Source organism: Hyposmocoma kahamanoa, unplaced genomic scaffold (assembly GCF_003589595.1).
Source record: "Hyposmocoma kahamanoa isolate Upper Pololo Valley unplaced genomic scaffold, ASM358959v1 100021, whole genome shotgun sequence".
Lineage (NCBI taxonomy): Eukaryota > Metazoa > Arthropoda > Insecta > Lepidoptera > Cosmopterigidae > Hyposmocoma > Hyposmocoma kahamanoa.
Window position 1 is genome coordinate 8,066,622 of NW_020653200.1, and position 19,717 is coordinate 8,086,338.

General features: G+C 36.3%; 1 protein-coding gene across 1 annotated transcript in view; it reads right to left on the minus strand.

Annotated features, from left to right (window-relative positions):
* LOC113240682 (glutamate receptor 1-like) overlaps nt 1-19,717 on the minus strand; it is a 76,553-nt gene that overhangs the window by 50,399 nt on the left and 6,437 nt on the right. Inside the window, exons 2-4 of the mRNA XM_026478059.1 lie at nt 11,938-12,090; nt 4,281-4,408; nt 3,160-3,289 (exon numbers count right to left, since the gene is read on the minus strand). Coding sequence (XP_026333844.1) covers nt 3,160-3,289; nt 4,281-4,408; nt 11,938-12,090 — 411 coding nt within the window. The remainder of the gene's footprint in view (nt 1-3,159; nt 3,290-4,280; nt 4,409-11,937; nt 12,091-19,717) is intronic.

The following is a 19,717-nucleotide window of genomic DNA, read 5'->3' on the forward strand; positions in this document are numbered from 1 at the left end:
AAACGTGGTCAAGAAAATTGTAGTTGAATTTTTCCAGATTTTGGCATGTCATGTGAAATTATTCCTATAATGACCTCATTCTACGGGGCTTTTTAAATGTTAAAACATACAAAGACACTCAAACTTACCCTTTGATGTTTGTTTTGTGTTTACCTTACAAACACAATCTCTAGACCCATCTTATCGCACGTTCATAAAGGAAAATTTCTTTACATTTGCCCTAAACCTCTGAACCCTCTTTTTCTGATTGATTTTTCCCAATATATCTCGACTACACCACGGTCTTTAGGTAGCATCATTTATCATCATTTTATCTCATGATCTAAAAGGCTAATATAACTATTAAGTCGCATAGTAAGAAACTATGTATTTATTGAAACCAAGCTAAATTTTACCCTAATGTAGTTATTGGAATTAGTGTCTGACTTTTCACGTTGTGTGTTTGTCAATTGTGATATCAATATAATATAACAACACGTACATAGTTACGTTTGTTTAGGATTACATAATGTAAAATCCGAAAAATCATCTACGTTGAAAAAAAGATTACTTTTTGTCGGGAAACAAAAATCATTCACAAGCACAAATATATTGTACGTCCCAACAAATCTTTAGCTAACGTCCAGAGTTGATTTGAACGTTCTAAGAAGTCAAATCTAACTAGTCTAAGAGTCGTATTTCAGAACTCTACTCAATGCTCAAGTCATGACTTGAGTATTGTAGTGAGCACTGAAAATCATACTCAAGTCCTTGCCATTAGAGTCGTATTTCCAGTGCTTGAAATCATACTCAAGTCTGCTCAAATCCTGACTTGAGTATTGAGTACAGTTCTGGAATACGACCCTAAATGCCTCAGTGGCCAAACGGTTACCATGACGGACTGCCACACAGACATGCCAGGTTGTCTCCCGGACCGGGAGAAATATTTGTATATATATTGTGAGTTTGGGTGTAATTTGTGATTTTCTATGTGTGTGTCCATGGCACCCGCATTACAACGTCTCCCTAGTGCGGGGTTATGTTGAGTGTGTGCGTTATTATTATTATTATATTTATTTTAGACTCTCACATCTTTCATAATTTATTATTATTATTATAAATGTATCTGAAAATGAGATTACAACAACAACCTATGGATTAGTATAAGATGTAGAACAAAATTGTTTCCGCACAGTTAATAGTTTCAATCTAAACTTTATCTTAATTTAATTAATATAAACTTGATTTATATAATTTCGAACACATTCATACTCGATCGCCTTACCAGCACACCATTACTTGTCTAATCATATTTCAGTTTCATCGTTATCGCACACTCACATCCTCCCACATAATTACATGCACAACAATCACCCACCTTCATTACACACACACACACGCGCACGCACGCACGCACGCACGCACGCACGCACGCATGCACGCATGCACGCAATGATAATTTAGTAATCGCAATTCTTAATTTACAAGTACATAATTCTAAGTTACAAATTTGTATTTTCCAAGGGGTGGAGTCCTGGTGACCTGAAACCTGAAATACGTCTAGTTTAGGCACCAGTCTCCCACAATATAATTCTTTCTTTTTCTTTTTTTTTATGTATAGTGCTTGTTATTGTGCCTATATTGTGGTGAGAAAATATAAAACTAATTATTATTATACTGACTGAGCCAATGAATATTTATTCTATTCAAATTAAAATTTGGTTATGATCATAAGCAGCTGTTGTTAAAAGAAAGAACAGTAATATCATTTAATGCAATTTTAGTACCAAGGAAGCCTTGCAATTCTGCAAGAACACGTAAAACTTTACTGGCGAGTCGGGAGCGCGAAGAGAAAATGGACACAAACCGCGCTGTATAATAATAAGTGCAACCATTTGAAAAATCTTTTTTCAAATATCAAACAACAATCATTAGAAATTACGATTATTAGAAATAAATATAGTATTGCTTCAATAACTTGGATGCATATACAGAAGTAGTAAGTAAATCTTTAAAACTAAATAACTGTAACGGCAATATTAATACAATAAATACATCCACCGAAAGATAATAAGACAATAACTCAGTGGATTAACTTTTTCATTTACTTTGTTATTATAAACTCTTTTCAGACTCGGGGTTTGGCGGATAGTCCTGACGGGAAAGTCGATAGGTTAATACTGGTAGATGTTAGATAACGTGTAGCTTATAAATCGAAACAAGTTTCATAACTCCCACGTACACGATTGCAGGGCGCGAATGAGGTGTTCACCTCCTGCACTATAAATATTATTTTTAAACCTAGTGCGAAAGCTCTGGGACTTTGTAATAAAGATCTATTACATTACTTTAAATTGAATTTGCTTCTAACATAGTCTTGGATTTTTTTTTCAACGATCCCAAGTTACCTAAAGTAAAAACATTGTTATGCACCATTCAAATGTGGTAATTACAAGGAGAGAAAAATTTCGAATTTCGATTTAACATTAATTAATACAAAAAAGTAAAATAAAATATTGAAGCGGATTAAAAATAAATCTGGCGTCATTCCATTGGTGATAGCACCCCGTTAAAGCGGCTGCAGAGACTATTAGCGGCAGCCCCCGGTTTCAGCCACAATCTCTTTCGTGTCGACATTTTATTATCGGAGGAGTCAGCTCCGCTGTAATCCAGGCGAGCGGTACAATTTACGATTTATAAAACCACCATTTCTGTTGTAAAGCAAAACGATAAAGAGAATGTAGTAAGCCGGCTCGACTTCAGCGTTCACCCCGTTCGCTGTCCCCTCTTTATCTTAATATTCGTTGATATTAAAAAGTTAATCCGAAGAACAACCTCCTCGGTTCTGTTATCTCAGGCACGAGGAAAAAATCTAGGTATTGTTTCATTTATTAGAAGACTTTGGTGTTTTTGTCCAGCGCGATTGTCTGGCATAATTTTATACTATTCAGTATTATTACACAATAAGATGGGGAGAAAGCTCGGATGACCAAGGAGCGGATAGTTTAAAAGGGGTTGTAAACGTTATATCCGTAATGCGAAGGAGTGGAAAAAGAAAGGGAAAACCCCTGACCAGAAATGCGATACTTATAAATTCTAATGATTTTTTTTTTGTTATGTAACATCTTTATGGTATCCGAAGACTAATCAAGACGATGTATCTATGGACGACTTACTTACCATCATGAGAGTCGTACATGAAGATAATTTCCGTCCATCCATAGTGCACAATAGTATCAACGATGGCTTTGTGGTAATCAGGCCTCATGCTTACTGCATGGTCGATAAGCCCCGATGAGGGAGGTATGACCTAGATAAAATAATATATGTTGACAATAACAGTGATAGCCTAGCTGAGAGAATGTTAGTCTCCTACGTGAGAGGCTCTGGAGTCGCAAGAAAATAATATCAAAGTATAAAAATATTGAGAGATAGATTTGATAAACGAAAATCTTTTTTAATATAACATTGGAATAAAATTCTAGATATTAATAATTATACGTTAAATAAAGTGTGAATATAGATCCAAGGCGTTAATCTTTACAAATCGTTTTCGTCAATTTTAACACAGAATGGAATCAGAGTAATGAATGTCAGCAAATACAACAGACACTCCTTTGGGAAGACTTTCCTAGCGTCCATTTATATTCATCAAACCGCCGGACTTCGTTGGCGTTTGTCACGAAAAAAAGTGTTTTAACGAATTTTTTCTCATGCTATACTTTTTATTCGATAGCTATGCACTTAGTTTATTAGCTGAGAGTGTAAAGTGATATTACGTATAAGACAAATCAAAATTTCAGCGTCTCTTGCCGCTTGCTTGTCAATTTACCATACGTTTACCTCTCTACTTAAACGGTTACATATATTTTTATGAATGTTAACACCTGTGTTCATGTGTTGCCTGCGTAATGTTAGATATGCTTTATTTCTGCTTTCATTCACAAATAAGAACGAGCGCAACACTCAAACCAATTTACATAAAAGCTTCTCTGGACTGTCCATGATAACGTCATAACATATGAACCATTCATGAACTAATTAAATTTATAAATAATTTTAATACATTATGAAATGAAATGGATATTCAGAGTATTTATTTCAGAATATTAATATAATTGAATTAATATTGAACTGGTAGATACCATATATTATTAAATTAATAAGTGTATCGAGGGAGAGCTTTAAGGCTTAGTCTTCCCACAGCATCGTATAATGTTACTGTGTAGTGTTGTTAATAACGAATATTTTTTACAAAATACCAAAGTACAATATTCAAGCATAAAAATTCTACAACTCACCTTTTCAGGAAACCACGGAGTAACGAAAGGCATTTGAAAGGTGTTGGTGTAGGAATGTAGGGTGTCGAACGACTCCGGCGTGACCGCACCCAGCATGGCGAACACTCCGCGGGCAAATTGGTTGCACACTGTACCAATGAAAAAGTTAGAAGTTAAGTAATAGTTTAGAAACAAAATATTATATTGTTTTAGCCAGTATAACGTTTCTCCCTTTATTTCTAACTTTTATAATACACGTATCGTGTTTTATCACAAAAGGGCAATGCAAATTACTAGACGGTCATTATAAATACGTTGCGGAATTGTTGCTTTCAGAGCACAAATACAAATAATATAACGGCTGACTAAATGTAAATTAACGAAATAAGTACATTTAAGGAGCTAACGTAGGAAGGAATACTGGAAGATAACGGCCGCGAAGCACGTTTTCTGATCAAATCAACATTGTTCTTAAAAAGTCTGGAGTGCGTAGTAAGAAGAATAAGAAAACTTAAGAAAAGAGCGATGTTAAGTGAAGCAATACAGGTTTCTGCAATGTCCATAGTCGTAGGCAGAGACCAATGGGAAGCCAAGAGCGTAATATGTAAAGAACAATCTAGAAAATCTTTACGAATTAAGAGTTAACTAACCAAACTAACTCAATTAAACAACTAATCGGTTTTAAACAAAATTAAAGTCCATGGCTTTGAAATATAAAAAAATAAAACTGAAGGCGAAGACGGATTAAATAAGATGATTCACTTTATTTTCAAGTTCATTAAATTTAGCTCCACTGACAGGCTTTTAAGGTAATTGCGTTAGAGTGCAATTACTCAATTAGAGGTGTGCTGCCGTCTTCGTGTAATATTGAAAATGAATTCATATAAAGCGGCCCGAGTAGGTTTTTCTAATGGCTATACGAGTATTCCTAACCACGGTGGAAGAATTACACTATAACAACGTTTTAAGGAGAAATGAGACCCAGAATAGAGTTTTGACGTATTTCGACCACATGCAAAATTGCTTTTCGAAATTATAAAATACGAGTTCTACTTGTTTATAATTTATAACAAAAACAAAAGATACCAGTAGTGAACTAAGGGACCTGTAACATGATTGACTAAAATTCAATAAAAAATTACAATATTCCGTTAAATTATAATTTTCTACTACGTTCACAGATACAAAAAAAATCGGCTTCATTAGGTTGTTGTTACAGATATATCACTGAAATGTTCTCGCCAGTGGTTCATAACAAATATATCAAGAGACAATGAGCTTATTTTACAATAATAGAGTATTTTATTTCCAAAAGGCAAATATTTAAATATCGTACCATGAAATTCTCCGCGTCTACCTCACACCCTTCGCAGCCTACGCAACTGCAATACCGTTTCGCCTTAACCATCTTGGTTAGACTGCGAACTCCGTGGTCGAGTGGGGTTTGCACATCAGATTTCATGGTACCATGGTCTCGAGTTCGATCCCCGGCCAGGTCAATGTGGAAACTAACTTTTCTATATTGTCTTGAGTCTAGGTGTTTGTGGTACCATCGTGGTTTCTGATTTCCGTAACATAACGAATGTGAACTGGCAACCGGTACTATCTCGATTTTGACAACTTTACAGGATGAAGAAAAAATGATTTATATAGCATCTGATTTATTAAGTAAAAATACGTAGTACGTACATACATGTGTAATAAAAATATTTAAAAACTTCGTATTTTTATTTAATAAACCAGATGCTATATAAATAACGCAATCAATTTTTTTCTTCACCTGTAAAGTTGTCAAAATTTTTTTTTTTTTTTTTTATACCTGACAGGCAAATGACTCCACTCCACCTGATGTTAAGTGGAAAGTGGTATCCAAACGCGAAGGAACCTAGTGCAGCGATGGAATCCTCACTGCACTAGCCGCCTCCACCCTGCCTGCCTACAATTGTAATAGTACTGATTGCTAGCCCACAGTCGATACTTATCGCTTTTGTTATTATTAGCTACTATGATGTAGTCTAATATTTACACTACACAACACTACAACTACTTCGGTGGCCGAACGGTTACCATGCTGCTATGCCACGCAGAGGTCCCGGGTTCGTTTCCCGGGCCGGAAGAAATATTTGTATGGCTTACATTTATTTCTCTCATGAATTTAGGTGTAATTTGTGGTTGTGCATGCGTGTGTCCATGGCACCCGCGATACAGTGTTTTCCTAGTGCGGGGCTATGTGATTATGCGTTAAAAAATAAAAAAATAAAAACAATATTAAAACAAAAAAGCAAAAATTTATTCTCGTACATTGAATGGGGATGATACAAATATTGACAAACGCTATTCCATTGAAATATGAATTATTTACCAATTTCATTATTAAGTGTTTCATACACTTCATAGGTATTTCATAGTCGCATCTCATCCATGGGAATTAATATTGGACTCGAAATTGAAATGATGCATTGATGGAAACGCTCTCCATTATTTATTAGACAAAGGCTCGCTTAATCAAATAATAATTTGCATATCACAGATGGTATAGCATGGCATTTAGTACTTACTGGATTATACCCCAACAACGCAACATACGTAATTTATTACACTAAATCTTGAATTATCTTAATATACATGTAAGCTGTCCTTGTCTTCCGAAGAGATACGTAGTGAGTACCTCACAGGCTTCTGATTTCTAATAGATTGCTATAAACTTAATTCGATTACTCGGTAGACGACTACTCAATTCCAGGAAATATTTTTTTAAAAGCAATCGTATAATAAAAATTGAGGAAAAATGTATTATAGGCTAGAAGCAATCTTTCAGATTAAAAAGCAATATAGGGATGTGGTACTATGTGGCAAATTATAGTATATAAATTAGGTAAGTGTAGTTTTAATAATAATAATAAAGAATTAATTTTTCTCCACAAACATTATAATAGTTTCGATGAAAATGCACTCATCGTTATATTTACAAACCTTTTTCAGAGACAGATTGAAAGTGTTTTAATTTAAAGAAGTAACTGCTACATCGAGAATATAACCAGAAATAGAGACGAAATATCATTAGTTTGTTTGAAAACTATATTGCCAAATCATTACGGTGACAACTGCGCTCCGATTGGCCAGCCCGAATTCGAAACAATTGACGGGTTTCATCAATTGTTTCACTTCAATGTGATTCCGTTTGTTTTGTAATTAGATGTTGTTGTTTTTCCCACACCACCGAATAGAACAGCCCCCCATTGTTAGAGATATTATCTTTATTACAATAAATACATAATATTTTCCTAACATACGGAGACATGTGTACGTCCTTAGTGTTAAGGTCAGTTGTTGGGACTGTACTATTTCAGCTTTCTAATTTGTGATTTCAGCGCAAACGAGAGTTGATATTTAAAAGTGATAAAAGGCCCATTTACCTGATGAGTTGCTATTGATGGATGGCCCCTATTTCGCCTCTATTTCTGGTTATATACTTGATGAGCCGCTGTTACCAAATTACCTCAAAACAAATCGCATCCTTGTGTGATAGGGCCATAATGACAACTTGACAGGCAGTGTTTCACATACACATAAATTGTTTCATGTAGTTCGTATTATGTTTAAGCGATAAAAGCACGTATGATGTATGATCGCATGTTGCTTTATTATAGTGGGAGTAGTCGAAATAAAGCTGTGGCAGCCGTAACGGCTTGACATACCGCCTCTCAAGCAGAGGTCCTTGGTTCGAATCCGGGCTCGCATCTCTGAGTTTCTCGGAATGTATGTGCGAAATTTGATCTATTCGGTGAAGGAAAATATTGTGATGATACGTGCGTGTCAAAGAAGGTTCACAAGCGTCAGACAGAAGCGGAAAACGTGTGAAGTCCCCAACCCGCATTTGGACAGCTCACTCGGTCTATGGCCGAAACCCTCGCCTGAGAGGAGAACCGTACCCAGAAGTGAGACGTATAAATGGGACAACGTGATGACATATGATACTTTCATGAGTCCTCTCGAAAAGATTTTGTAAACAACGTCCAACTTCAAGGGGCGCACGAGGCCGGAAAGTGCACGTCATTAGAGCGCCCGTTGGCTTGGGCGTCTGCGGTCGCCGCTCATCCTCTTTCACGGGCAATTTGCTTTTGTTTCTCATTTAATTTCCGAGTCTGTATTTTTATACTTATTATTCTCATCTTCCAAGAGACAAAATATGTTGGTATTTCTATCTGTACAGACATATTTTTCAGTCAACAAAACAAGATAAGCGGGAGACTGTCGCACAATGAAAAAGATGATCCCCGTGATAGCGTTAACATTGTGATAATAAATGTGGAGGCTTCCATGAGCTGTGCCCCTATCTCACTTGTCCATCTTTGCGCAAAACGAGCAATGTTTCTAGGGTTCCGACCTTAAAATGAAAAACATAACCCTCATGTAATCATATCAAAGATCATAGAATATCAATCATGCGGCTGTCCGTCCGTCTGTTTTAGACATAGTTCTCAAGAAATGTCAGACTTTTAAAAGCTTGGAACTTAGTATGGCAATACATTGTCTTGATCTCCTTGTGAAATGGAAGAGCCCGGAGCTCATTATAATTACATAACAATGATTTTATAAATAATAAGAAGATTTTAAAAGTATACGGGATTTATTTTCTAATAATATATGACAGAATTTAAAACCAAGTTTACAAAAGTGGTACATACGGACACCTGGCAGTCTATGAGATGGTCCAGAGTGTCCGTGGTAATTAAAAAATATTTAGGGGTGCGCGAGAAACTATCGATATTCCTTTACTAATTACAAATGTGTTTATTACGTACAATTGTTTATTCACAGAGAACAGAACAAAATTCATAAAAGTTAATTCACTTGGAGGTTCATGATTGAGTTTTTCTTATGGTAAGAGGTCTATGACCGGAATTAATCTGAGAGTAAGCTCTATATAAGGTATGAAAAAATATGATTTGTACATTTTTAACCAAACGACATGTCTCCAAAAATTGAAAGATAATTCCAAATAGCAAAGATAAAAAGTAACAAATCAGCACAGCCAATTTCGTGTTAAGGCTAGAACGAAAGTGACATTCTTTGGACCAATGAGGTTATACAAAAATTCAGACTCTCATGCAAACAGTCCAAATCGCACTTAGCGGGTCCATCTGAATTATACATATATTGTATCAACAATAAATGTGTGCTTTTGGGTACAGCAAACTTCTTAAGCGTTATGTATTTCAACACATACAGTCTCCAGTCTTTGAAATAATTACCATTTTTTGTTATTTATGTTGAACAGTGTGTGCACCAAGTTTCATTTTAATAGGATCATAAAATGTATACAATTTTCCAACACAAATTTCAAAATTCCGTTTCACTCTTTGACTCGATAATAAATTCTGGGCAAGCTCGTTCCGTCGTAGACCCTATTTTTCTCCAGTTTAAATAATATGGAAAAAAAATTGTATATAGCGCTAATTAAATGTGCATTTATCATTATAGTTGACAACACAGTCATGCAACAGTTGAATCTTACGATCAAAACAAATGAACCCGACACAAGCTAAGAATAAGTTGTTAATATTGGGGCACAGAAAAAACCTACATATTTATAATATTTCAAACACACTATAGGTACAAACAATTCTTAGATTTTATTTGAACATTCCGCCTGCAAATAAGGATTCTACTATTTCGTATTCCCTTGCTGAAAACTGAGGATGTTCGTGCTACCAAATTTAAATTCTTTGAGGGTCCGCACTCGCTCCAATACCGATCAAAGAGATGAGACAAACTGGCACTCGTACAATATTCTGGTCACGCTATCTACTGATGACACTTGCTTTAAGACTCTTCTCCTCTGCCAAAACAATGGCACTGCCTGGCGTACAGCTTTAATTTCACTGCAAAGACACTGACACTATTTGATAAGGTATTCAAAATGTAATTTATATTTAGTTCTATCTCTTAGCACCTGCTGATACACATAGACTCTCACTATCACACTAACAATAGTAACGTAAATAATTATTAATGCGAATATTTTATGTTTGTATTGATCGCTAAAGTGCTCTCCTAATTAACTTACTAATGTAAATTAAACTGCTCTTAATGGCGATGAACCCATAAAAGTTTACAACATTTATTACAACGTCGCTGAAAACTCATTAGCGATAAATATTTTAATGTAAATAAATTTGCATTTGAATTGAACACAGACCAAGTGTATTCACTTGCTCTGATCACAGCGTGAATGAATAATTTGCCTTCATATTGTAATATTAATTATAACGAAGTTAAGTCACATCATAGACCACAAATACATAATACATATACGTTAACAAAAGGAATATTAACTCAAAATAGGTGCAAAATAGGAGCTACGGTTGAATTGCTGAAACGATCCTGATACACGTTCCAGTTCTTTTAGGTACAGGTTACGATTATTTGTACAATTATTGCTATGTTATTTCGCTGCTGATCTGAAAGCGGCAGCCGCAGCGCAGCAAAGCAACCCGTCCTGCTTTAGCGGCCAATTACACGTAGCGAAACATTTCGCGCGGCCGCCACGCAGCGACCGCCCAGTTACCGCGCTTTCACGTATATTAGTGGCGAATTTTAAATCTATTTACTAGGCTACAACCATTGACTTACAATTATATGGACGTCGGGTCCGCGCTAAAAAGTGTCCGCACTTGTAAGGCGCTAAAATCGTATACAGAGCGCGACACTCCGCTTTAGTCTTCATTTGTTCTACTGACAGCGCGATACTGCGATGACATTACAATTTAAATTTCGAATAGGTTGACTTGGGACTTTTTTTTCGTGGTTTTTGTATTAGACCCGTCGTCCATTTATTTGTAAGTCAATGGCTACAACATTTAAATTCCTCGGAACAATACAACCGCGCGGACGCCGCTCGGCCGCCGCGTAGACCAAAGACAAGCAAGCCTCACCTGCGCGCCCGGGACGCTTATGTAAGTTACAATGTAAAAGATAAATAAATACAGAATATTTTGCCATGACATGAAATGCGCGGCGGCCGCGCGGCGTGACCGCAATAAAGTTCGTTGTACTATCAGTCGATGAAATTGTGGTAGGTACAACTACCACAATTTCATCGACTGATTTCGGGTTCTTTTTCATATTACTTAATACTCTATAAACTCGAAATCAGTACTTTTCTCTTTTTTTTCCCTATTAAAACATGTCTGCGTTACGGATGCTTTGATCTTTTTTATAAAATACAAGTAAGCGCTTGACCGCCATCTCACCTGATGGAAAGTAACGATGAGGTCGACTATGGAGCATGCACACCTAAGTAATATCTATCTACTCTCGCCTTGAAAAGACACAAGTTATAGCGTTCAGGAAATAAGTCTGCAGGCAGAGACTTCCAATTCATAACCGGTCGCCATATAAATACGGGACGCGTAACTCTTCGTGCGATTCGTTAATAATATATACTAAATAATAATAGGAAAAAATGTTACCATGGCTCTATGTTATTGTTTCTTACATAAGTTATCTTTAATCATGTACGAATCATAGACGCGAATATTCCACTGGTTATTCTCTTGCGTAGTATATTAGTAATGGCATTTTCAACACATCAAACCTTTTCTAGTAACATTACCAAATCCTATTTTGCTTGTAATGTCGACATTGGTGGCTTGCTTTCTCTAGTGGTACTCACCGAGTCTGGAGAGCTTGAACGCGTCGGCTGTGTTTATCACATCGACATAAGCCTGAAGTTCGAGGCGACGAGAGCTAATGTTTTGATTGTGTACGGTCATAGCGTATTTAAACACATTTTGAATTTCCTCTGTATTTTGGTCAAAAATTGCACCTGAAACAAAAACATAAATTTAGGTTCACGAGCTAAATTATTAGTTTTAATTATTATTATAATAAAACATTACAGACGCCAATTCGTTATACGGGAACGCTTAACGTGAAATAATGCTTCCTGTATGTTAAAATATCTTATTTTAGCTTTTATTGTCTTATATATTCAGCTTACCAACCTATTGTGCAAATATATACGAATATAAAACAAATTCTACACGATACGTCTTAAAAGATTTCAAGTTATCGATCCCCATACATCAGAGCGAACAGAAAGGAGAAGAATTATTATTCCCTTTGAAAAGCCCCCGAAACAAGTAGACGAACACTTCATTGGACATCTTTATCGGCCATATAGTGAAAAAGCGAGCGCGGTCTTATTCTGGAAAGCGTCATCGGTGTGATATATGGCTGCTGACCGAAACGTTTATCTGAATCACTGAAGCCACAGCTCGCTGGCTCCTTTAATACTCCCCTACCCAAAAGCCAGACTTGCTTTACGTGGTTTTACACTATCACTATGTCTTTTTTCACTTCCAGCGGTCGGACATTATGTCCTTAGAGCCATTTTGAGGCTTCATTTCTAGCAATATTTCTTCCATTTGCAACGTCATTTCTTTTTATATTACATCCGAATGTTTTGTGGAATTTTCTTTTCTTTGTTTCAGGATAGATAATCTTTTTAGATTCTTTAATTGTTCGAAATTTTTTTGGTGGGACAGTTCACTTCATATTATGTAATATTGTAAAAAAATAAAGATATGGCATTATATAATAATGCATTAAGAATGCCGATCAGACTGCCACCCTGGTGTTGTGCATCGAGTATGTTTGGTAGCGCACACGGACAGCTTCCAGGCCATTATATGCAAAAAGATTGTCTCGCTGTTGAGTCGTGTGAGGTAAAGTCCTAACAGCATTCTAAAAGCTATAGCAGGAATACTGGAAAGAGCAAGTCAAGGCGTAGCCCAATTTATTATTTAATTAAAAAAATAATTTTGATTGTACTGTTTTTCTGCTAACCTTTTCTAAGTTCTTTACTAACATAATGGATATTTTCATGGTCCGAAATAAAGAATTACTATTATTAATTGTAATTATCAAAAAGTAACCACCAGCCATCAGAAAATCATTGCTCAACATTTAATTTCAAAATGCGTCTTCGTTGAAAGTGTTGCCATTTTAATTACCATCCTAACTTACTTTTAATGAAATGTAGAGCGGACTTGTTTTGCTGTAGAGTCTTACCTGGCCGTGAGACTGTAACTTCATTAAAAGAAGATTAAGATAAACTTTTTCCGCGCAGTAACAGTGTTGTAAGCCTCGAACGGGTAGCAACACTGGTACAGAATTTTATGCAAGAAAATACTATGACGCAAAAAATTATAAAATATAAATAAAAAAAATATTACGACAGCCGTGTGTGGAGCCCACAATGTTTTTTTACATGCTCTGCTCACATTTATTCAGAAGAAGGCTAAAGACCATATTTCTCCGTTTGAAAAACCTAAGTTAGTGTGTGTTCTCGCTTCTATTGAACAACTGTGAAATTTGTAATTAGAATGTTAAAGGCAATTTGCCGGGTTGTCACCGCTGTTGTGCAGTGAAGTGAATGTATTGGTGTCGGCAGGTTTACCGCACTTGTCACCCTTGTAAAATGGGACATGATAGGTTCATTCCACTTCACATAGCCCGTATGGTGAAAAACTTCGGTTCTCTTTCTATGTCACTAACATGTAGAACGAAGTTATCTGTAATTATGAGATTCGACATTTTGGTTTAGCAAGCTACGGAACTTAGTGACATATGTATTTTTTGTTTAAAAATAAATTGATTAGAGACTTAACAGAGAGATTTACAAAAAAAATTATATTTTTTTCATCGGACAAGTCGATACAAGAAAATCAGAGGAAATATAATATAATAATGGAATATGATAATGATTATTATTATGTCGTGTCGCTTCCAGCACAAATGCACAAGACTGCCCTGCTCGAAAACGGCACGTATTGTGCACCGGTTTTTGAACGTCAATCCTTGATCCATTGCCGGATAATACCGCGTCTCCCATTTAAAAATTCGAAATTAATCTTTTAGGCCATGGGAGAGGCGAGAGTCTGAAATAGGCAAAGATTATGCCTTTCATAGAAATATAAAAGTAAATATGTGGAAAATAAACACAGAAGTTTATAACGCTTGTATTTTTAATACTGAAATACAAGTTCTTCATTACTACGTAGATAATTTCCAACTTCTACGCGGTTCGTTGCTGCAGACCGCTGGCCACATGCCAACGGCGACTTACATGGGAATTCTTCACGTAATTACATTTCATGGCACATAAAAAAGTGGAGAGTTAAAACGTTAAAATCCTCATAGAATTGGATGATCACGTACTTGCACTGTGCGAGTGTGAGGGCGATGAATTACTTTATAAGAAACTTTTTCTTAAATTAGTTCACAACCTCTTGTACAAAATTTGTGAAGTTAGCATATAACCTATAATAAGATTTCTTTTATATCGTTTTATTCTTATTTTAATTTATTAATTTAGGACAATGAACGAGTCATATAATTAATATATAAATTTCAGATTACACAATGCAATGGACTTTTTGTGATTTCAAGTGACGAGGGACGAACAAGTTGTACGGCTGGTGGTAAGCGAGACACCTACTCAAAATAATTGAAGCTTTAAATCGCAAAGACCTGTGGGGCACTGCCATTGCGCCCGATACGTGCAGATATAAAATTAATAATTGTCATATCTCTACTGCTACTAAAACTACCATAACGCCACCGTCAAATACAGCTAAAAAAAACTTTTCGTGTAACGGAACGGCGCTGTAACAACACTTAACCATTTCTGGTGCTCCGTATCATTATTATCATGGTGGTCTTTTTCTGATCCAATCTTGGATGTAGGCCTCTTGACTCGTTTTCCACTCTTGGCGACTTATACCCAACTCATCCAGTCCCGACCTCCGTGTAGTTGGAAGTCCCCATCTAGCGCTGCGATGGTCTGCCGCACCCTCTGATATGCGCTCGGGGTCTCCATTCAAGTACTTGCCTTGTCCAGCTTGCCTCTCGTCCATTCTTGCAATGTGCCCCGCCTTTGCTCACTTTTCCTTCGCCGTGAATACAATAACATCTTTAACTTCGGTCCTATTTTGGATCTAAACGTTACTTTTTTGGTTTCGCAAGGTGACTCCGGGCATTGCTCTCTGCGTTTCGGCGTGACTCGTATTCCATATAATTCCATGTAATTCTCGTATGATTTGAATTTATCTCTTCATCATGTATTTTTTTATACGAATGTAAACTTGCACAACATCCAAAGCATAACAAAAGTTAGTCTTACAACGTCTGCAATATAAAAGGTATCAGAGAGCGCCGTCAAGACAACTTCGGTAGCTGGTAATGTTACGAACTTTAGCCAAATATTGTTAAAACTTTTCACGCTGTTGTTTCGTAGAAACTCAATGTGGGCTCAAATATTCTTCAAAATAACATATTGCCTCAAAGGAGCCCGAGGCAAAGTCACAGTAAGTACCGTAATGTAATACTTATTGTCTTTTATAAAACTAACATCGACGATAGAATATTAAGATTTTGTTTCGCATTTCAAACGGAGTAATAGACATTCACAAAGAATTTCGTAAAACAATGTGGAAAATTTTGCTCTAGCAATATGAAATCAACTGAAGGTTTCTGACATACCTATCGGATTGTTTTGAAAACAAAACTTCACTATAGTGCATTCTGACTGTTCAATTAAAAGTAATATTGAAAAAGTTTCCTCCCGGCTCACTGAATAACTGAAATGTGAATCATTTCAGTGTTACATTGTACTTGACGGTTTTTTAATAACTTGCGTGTAGAGAAAATAATGTATTTTAAGGCGAGTCACCGGTGGAAGCGGGGAAAACTGTTTTGCTAGATTAAATGAATTAGGTATTTACTATTAAATAACGGTCTTACAAAAGCTGTACAATACACCTAAGGATCAATCAATATCCTTAGACAATTCTAAAGAATGTGCTAATGTGTTACACTATAGGATATACTATATCCGATCACATCACACACGGCGCCCCGTCTGTCGCCATCGGGCAGTTGCCACTGTCGGTTCTGTGTCAAATTTTCTCCGCCTGGTCTTACTTTATTCATATTAATTTCAGCGCGTGGACTGCGCGACGCGAGAGTCGACCCCCCCACACCTTACCTTCCTAAAATCTAGGTTAGCATTGAAATACCTCGCTTTAAATACATATTAACTCCATTTGAGAATTGTTTAAATTTTTCGATGCAATCTCTCATTATATTGTTAGTTTAAAAACAGCGAGCTCGCTAGGAATCGATATTTGTAATTACCGCTCTCAGTAGCTAAGTAACAAGGACGAATAAAGCAAAACAATCAAAAGTTACAAAACAGAAATTACGAAACAAGTTTTTACTAACATGGTTTTCAGACCAATGGTCAAGTACGATGAAGTTTTTAATCGTAATTTGGAAAACAGTTTTAATATTATAAATAGTTGAGTAGATAAATAATATGTATACATGTATACTTAATGTTTCGTAAGGCTACATGTAAGAAGAACTTATTCTGCACGCTTCCGCGTGCTCAAGGTATGTGAATCGTGAACGTTCTTGTCATAATCTACATTGTAAACAAGCTTAAATGGAGATGGTAAATGGATGTTATCACTTTGGTTTTTGTCAATGTTACAATTCAGAAACTCCATTTTTAATTCTATGAAATTCGGTAGCTGCTCTTTGTTTCGTCATATTCAGCAACGCACGCTTTTAAATCTCTGATCGGATTACGCTGCTATTTCGTATAGAGGCACAAATGACAGTGCTTGTTGTGAATACCAATCCAGGACAAAAGAACATATTATTTTGAAAACTGGTATCTTGTCTACTCTTCAATCTGGAATACAGGAATGCTATTTTGCGATAGATCGGCAATCCGCCGGTTCTTTGCATAGGATCTCACAGGGTTTGATACGCATTTAGGTAGGTACGTTTGTTGTCCATGACAGGTATACTTTTAATCTAATTAAGCATCACTGAGGCAAATATAGACAGTAAAACTCCTTGTGAAAGAGTTCGTCCAGGGAAGTACTGCCACCTTAACTGCTTCTGCCGCCAAGCAGTAATGTCAGCATTACTGTGTTCCGGTTTTGAAGGGTAAGGGTGGTTACAGGCACATGTGACTTGTTAACTTCTGTGTCACGGTGACGGGCGCAGTGGCAGTGCCACTCAGATCTTTGTGATTTAAAGCTCTGAGTGGCACTGCAACTGTTATGGAAAGACGAGTAGTTTACCATCAGGCGCACGACTTGTTCGTCCCGTCACTTGACATTATAAAAAATATAATATTAACGACGTATAAATTACAGATATAAAAAGTCTAATGACCTACTACCTCTCTAGTAGAGGGCGTGAGTATTAATCTGGGCGTGCAACTTTGAGTTGTTCGGAATTTCCGAAATTTAATTTGAAATTAACCATGAGCTTTTCGGTGAACGAAATATCGTGAAGAAACCTGCACATATCTGCAAATAAGCGACACACCTGACCATAACAGTTGCAGTGCCTCTCAGAGCTTTGAATCACAAAGGTCTGAGGCACTACCACCGCGCCCAACACCCTGAGACATAACTTGACAAGTCCCAAGTGTCTGTAATTTCACCAGCACCCTTTACTAAGTTTTACACTTCAATAAGTTTTTACAGGTGGCTTCAAAAAAGCCGTTTAAATCCAGTACAAATATCCGCAACAAGCACATTGACAAATTCATAAAATCTGTTGGCTTAAACCGTAGCTAGCTCAGTTGGAAAAGCGGTAGCCACGTTGAGGCAACAGTCGCTGATTTGAGTCCAATCGTAATGAAGGAATTTTTCACTGTGTTTGTTCGATCTTTGTAACAATAATAAAAACAAAGTAGTGGAGTATTTTCACAACAAATACACGAATATCACGCTAATGAAAACATTATGGTTTGAATAAGAATAAAATACATATAATATGTATATAATAATAACGCGCACACACTCATAGTTCTGTACTAGGGTAACCCTGTATCGCGGGTACCATGCACACACTCATAGACAACCACAAATTACACCGAAACTCACGAGAGAAATAATCCACATCCCATATGTTGGTGCCCATTGCGCTACTTCGAAATATTTCGAATGATTCGATATTTAAATTAAAAATTAAAAACTCACCTTCCTAAAAGTCTAGAAACACCTAAAACACAAGGCACATCCACCTATGGCGATAAGCCAGGCTTTGTTTATACCTGGCTTACTCCCACCACCCGGCTTTTATAACCGCCCAGTCTCGGCACCAGTTAGATGTCAAAAGTTTTTCTGTACATGTTCGATTTTGAAGTATGCCTTACTTCAAAATCGAACATGAGGATATGGAGGATTACTATTGCCAGTTTTTGTAGCTAAAACCCATGGTTTAATATTGAGTATTGCGGAATAAATTGGCTAAGCATTATTAATCAGTATTTGTCTAATACTCGTATTACCGTACTTTATTTAACTGCCTCCGTGGCCGAACGGTTACCAAGCCGGACTGCCACGCAGAGGTCCCAGGTTCGATTCCCGGGCCGGGAGAAATGTTTGTATGGCCTACATTTATTTCTCTCGTGAGTTTGGGTGTAATAATTTTGTGATTGTCTACATGTGTGTGTCCATGGCACCCGCGACACAGGGTTTCCCTAGTGCGGGGCTATGTTGAGTGTGTGCGTTATTTAAACTGCCCTATTGTTATGTGCCTAGTGTACCTAACTTTAGCAAACTACAACAATATTGTCAAATTTGACGTATAATAAAAAAATATGGGCTATATTGTAACTTTATGATAGGCTTCTTTAAGCCCCGTTGAACCGATGTGGAAGTTGTATATATAGGTACATAATAAGTAGCCTAGCATGATAAACTATTAAATTATTTTTACGAAAATAATGTGTTCGGTTATGTTATTATCCATATTAGTGAAGGAAATTAACAGTTGAATGTACAATATGAAAACTAGCGCAGTTCCAAAAATATTTTATCTTTCCAATGTAGTAAGCGCTGGTGTAGTTCAATCCGATTATACGCGATACCACCACGGTGATTACTTCTTTTAAATATTGCGCTCATGGCAGCTCTAACGATTTCGCCTTCCGTTCTGTTATTTTATTATATGTTTTAAGATAAATCTTTGACACCGTTTCAACGTGTGACATTTCTTCATGTTAAAAAAAAATTAAATAACAAATATTGATATAAGTCTAAAACAATGTTAAATTTACTAGTAATGGCATATAGAGTATAAAATCGGCTTCGAAGCTTTCTTCGACTCACTCAATATTTTTTCAGTATGGCGACAATTTTTGCGAACAGGTGATCCGAGTTGAAAGCGCGTTGGTGTTCTTCCAAAAATCGTTAAGACTTTGAATAGTTCGGATGCATTTATTAGTCGGAATTTTGTTAATTATCTGTAAGTGTTTATTAAAACTATTAGGTAACTGTACAAACAATTTATTTTGTATGTATTAGGGGTTAAAGCATGAAATTGCCGTTTTATTGCAATAGGTTCTTTGAATTTTCATAGAA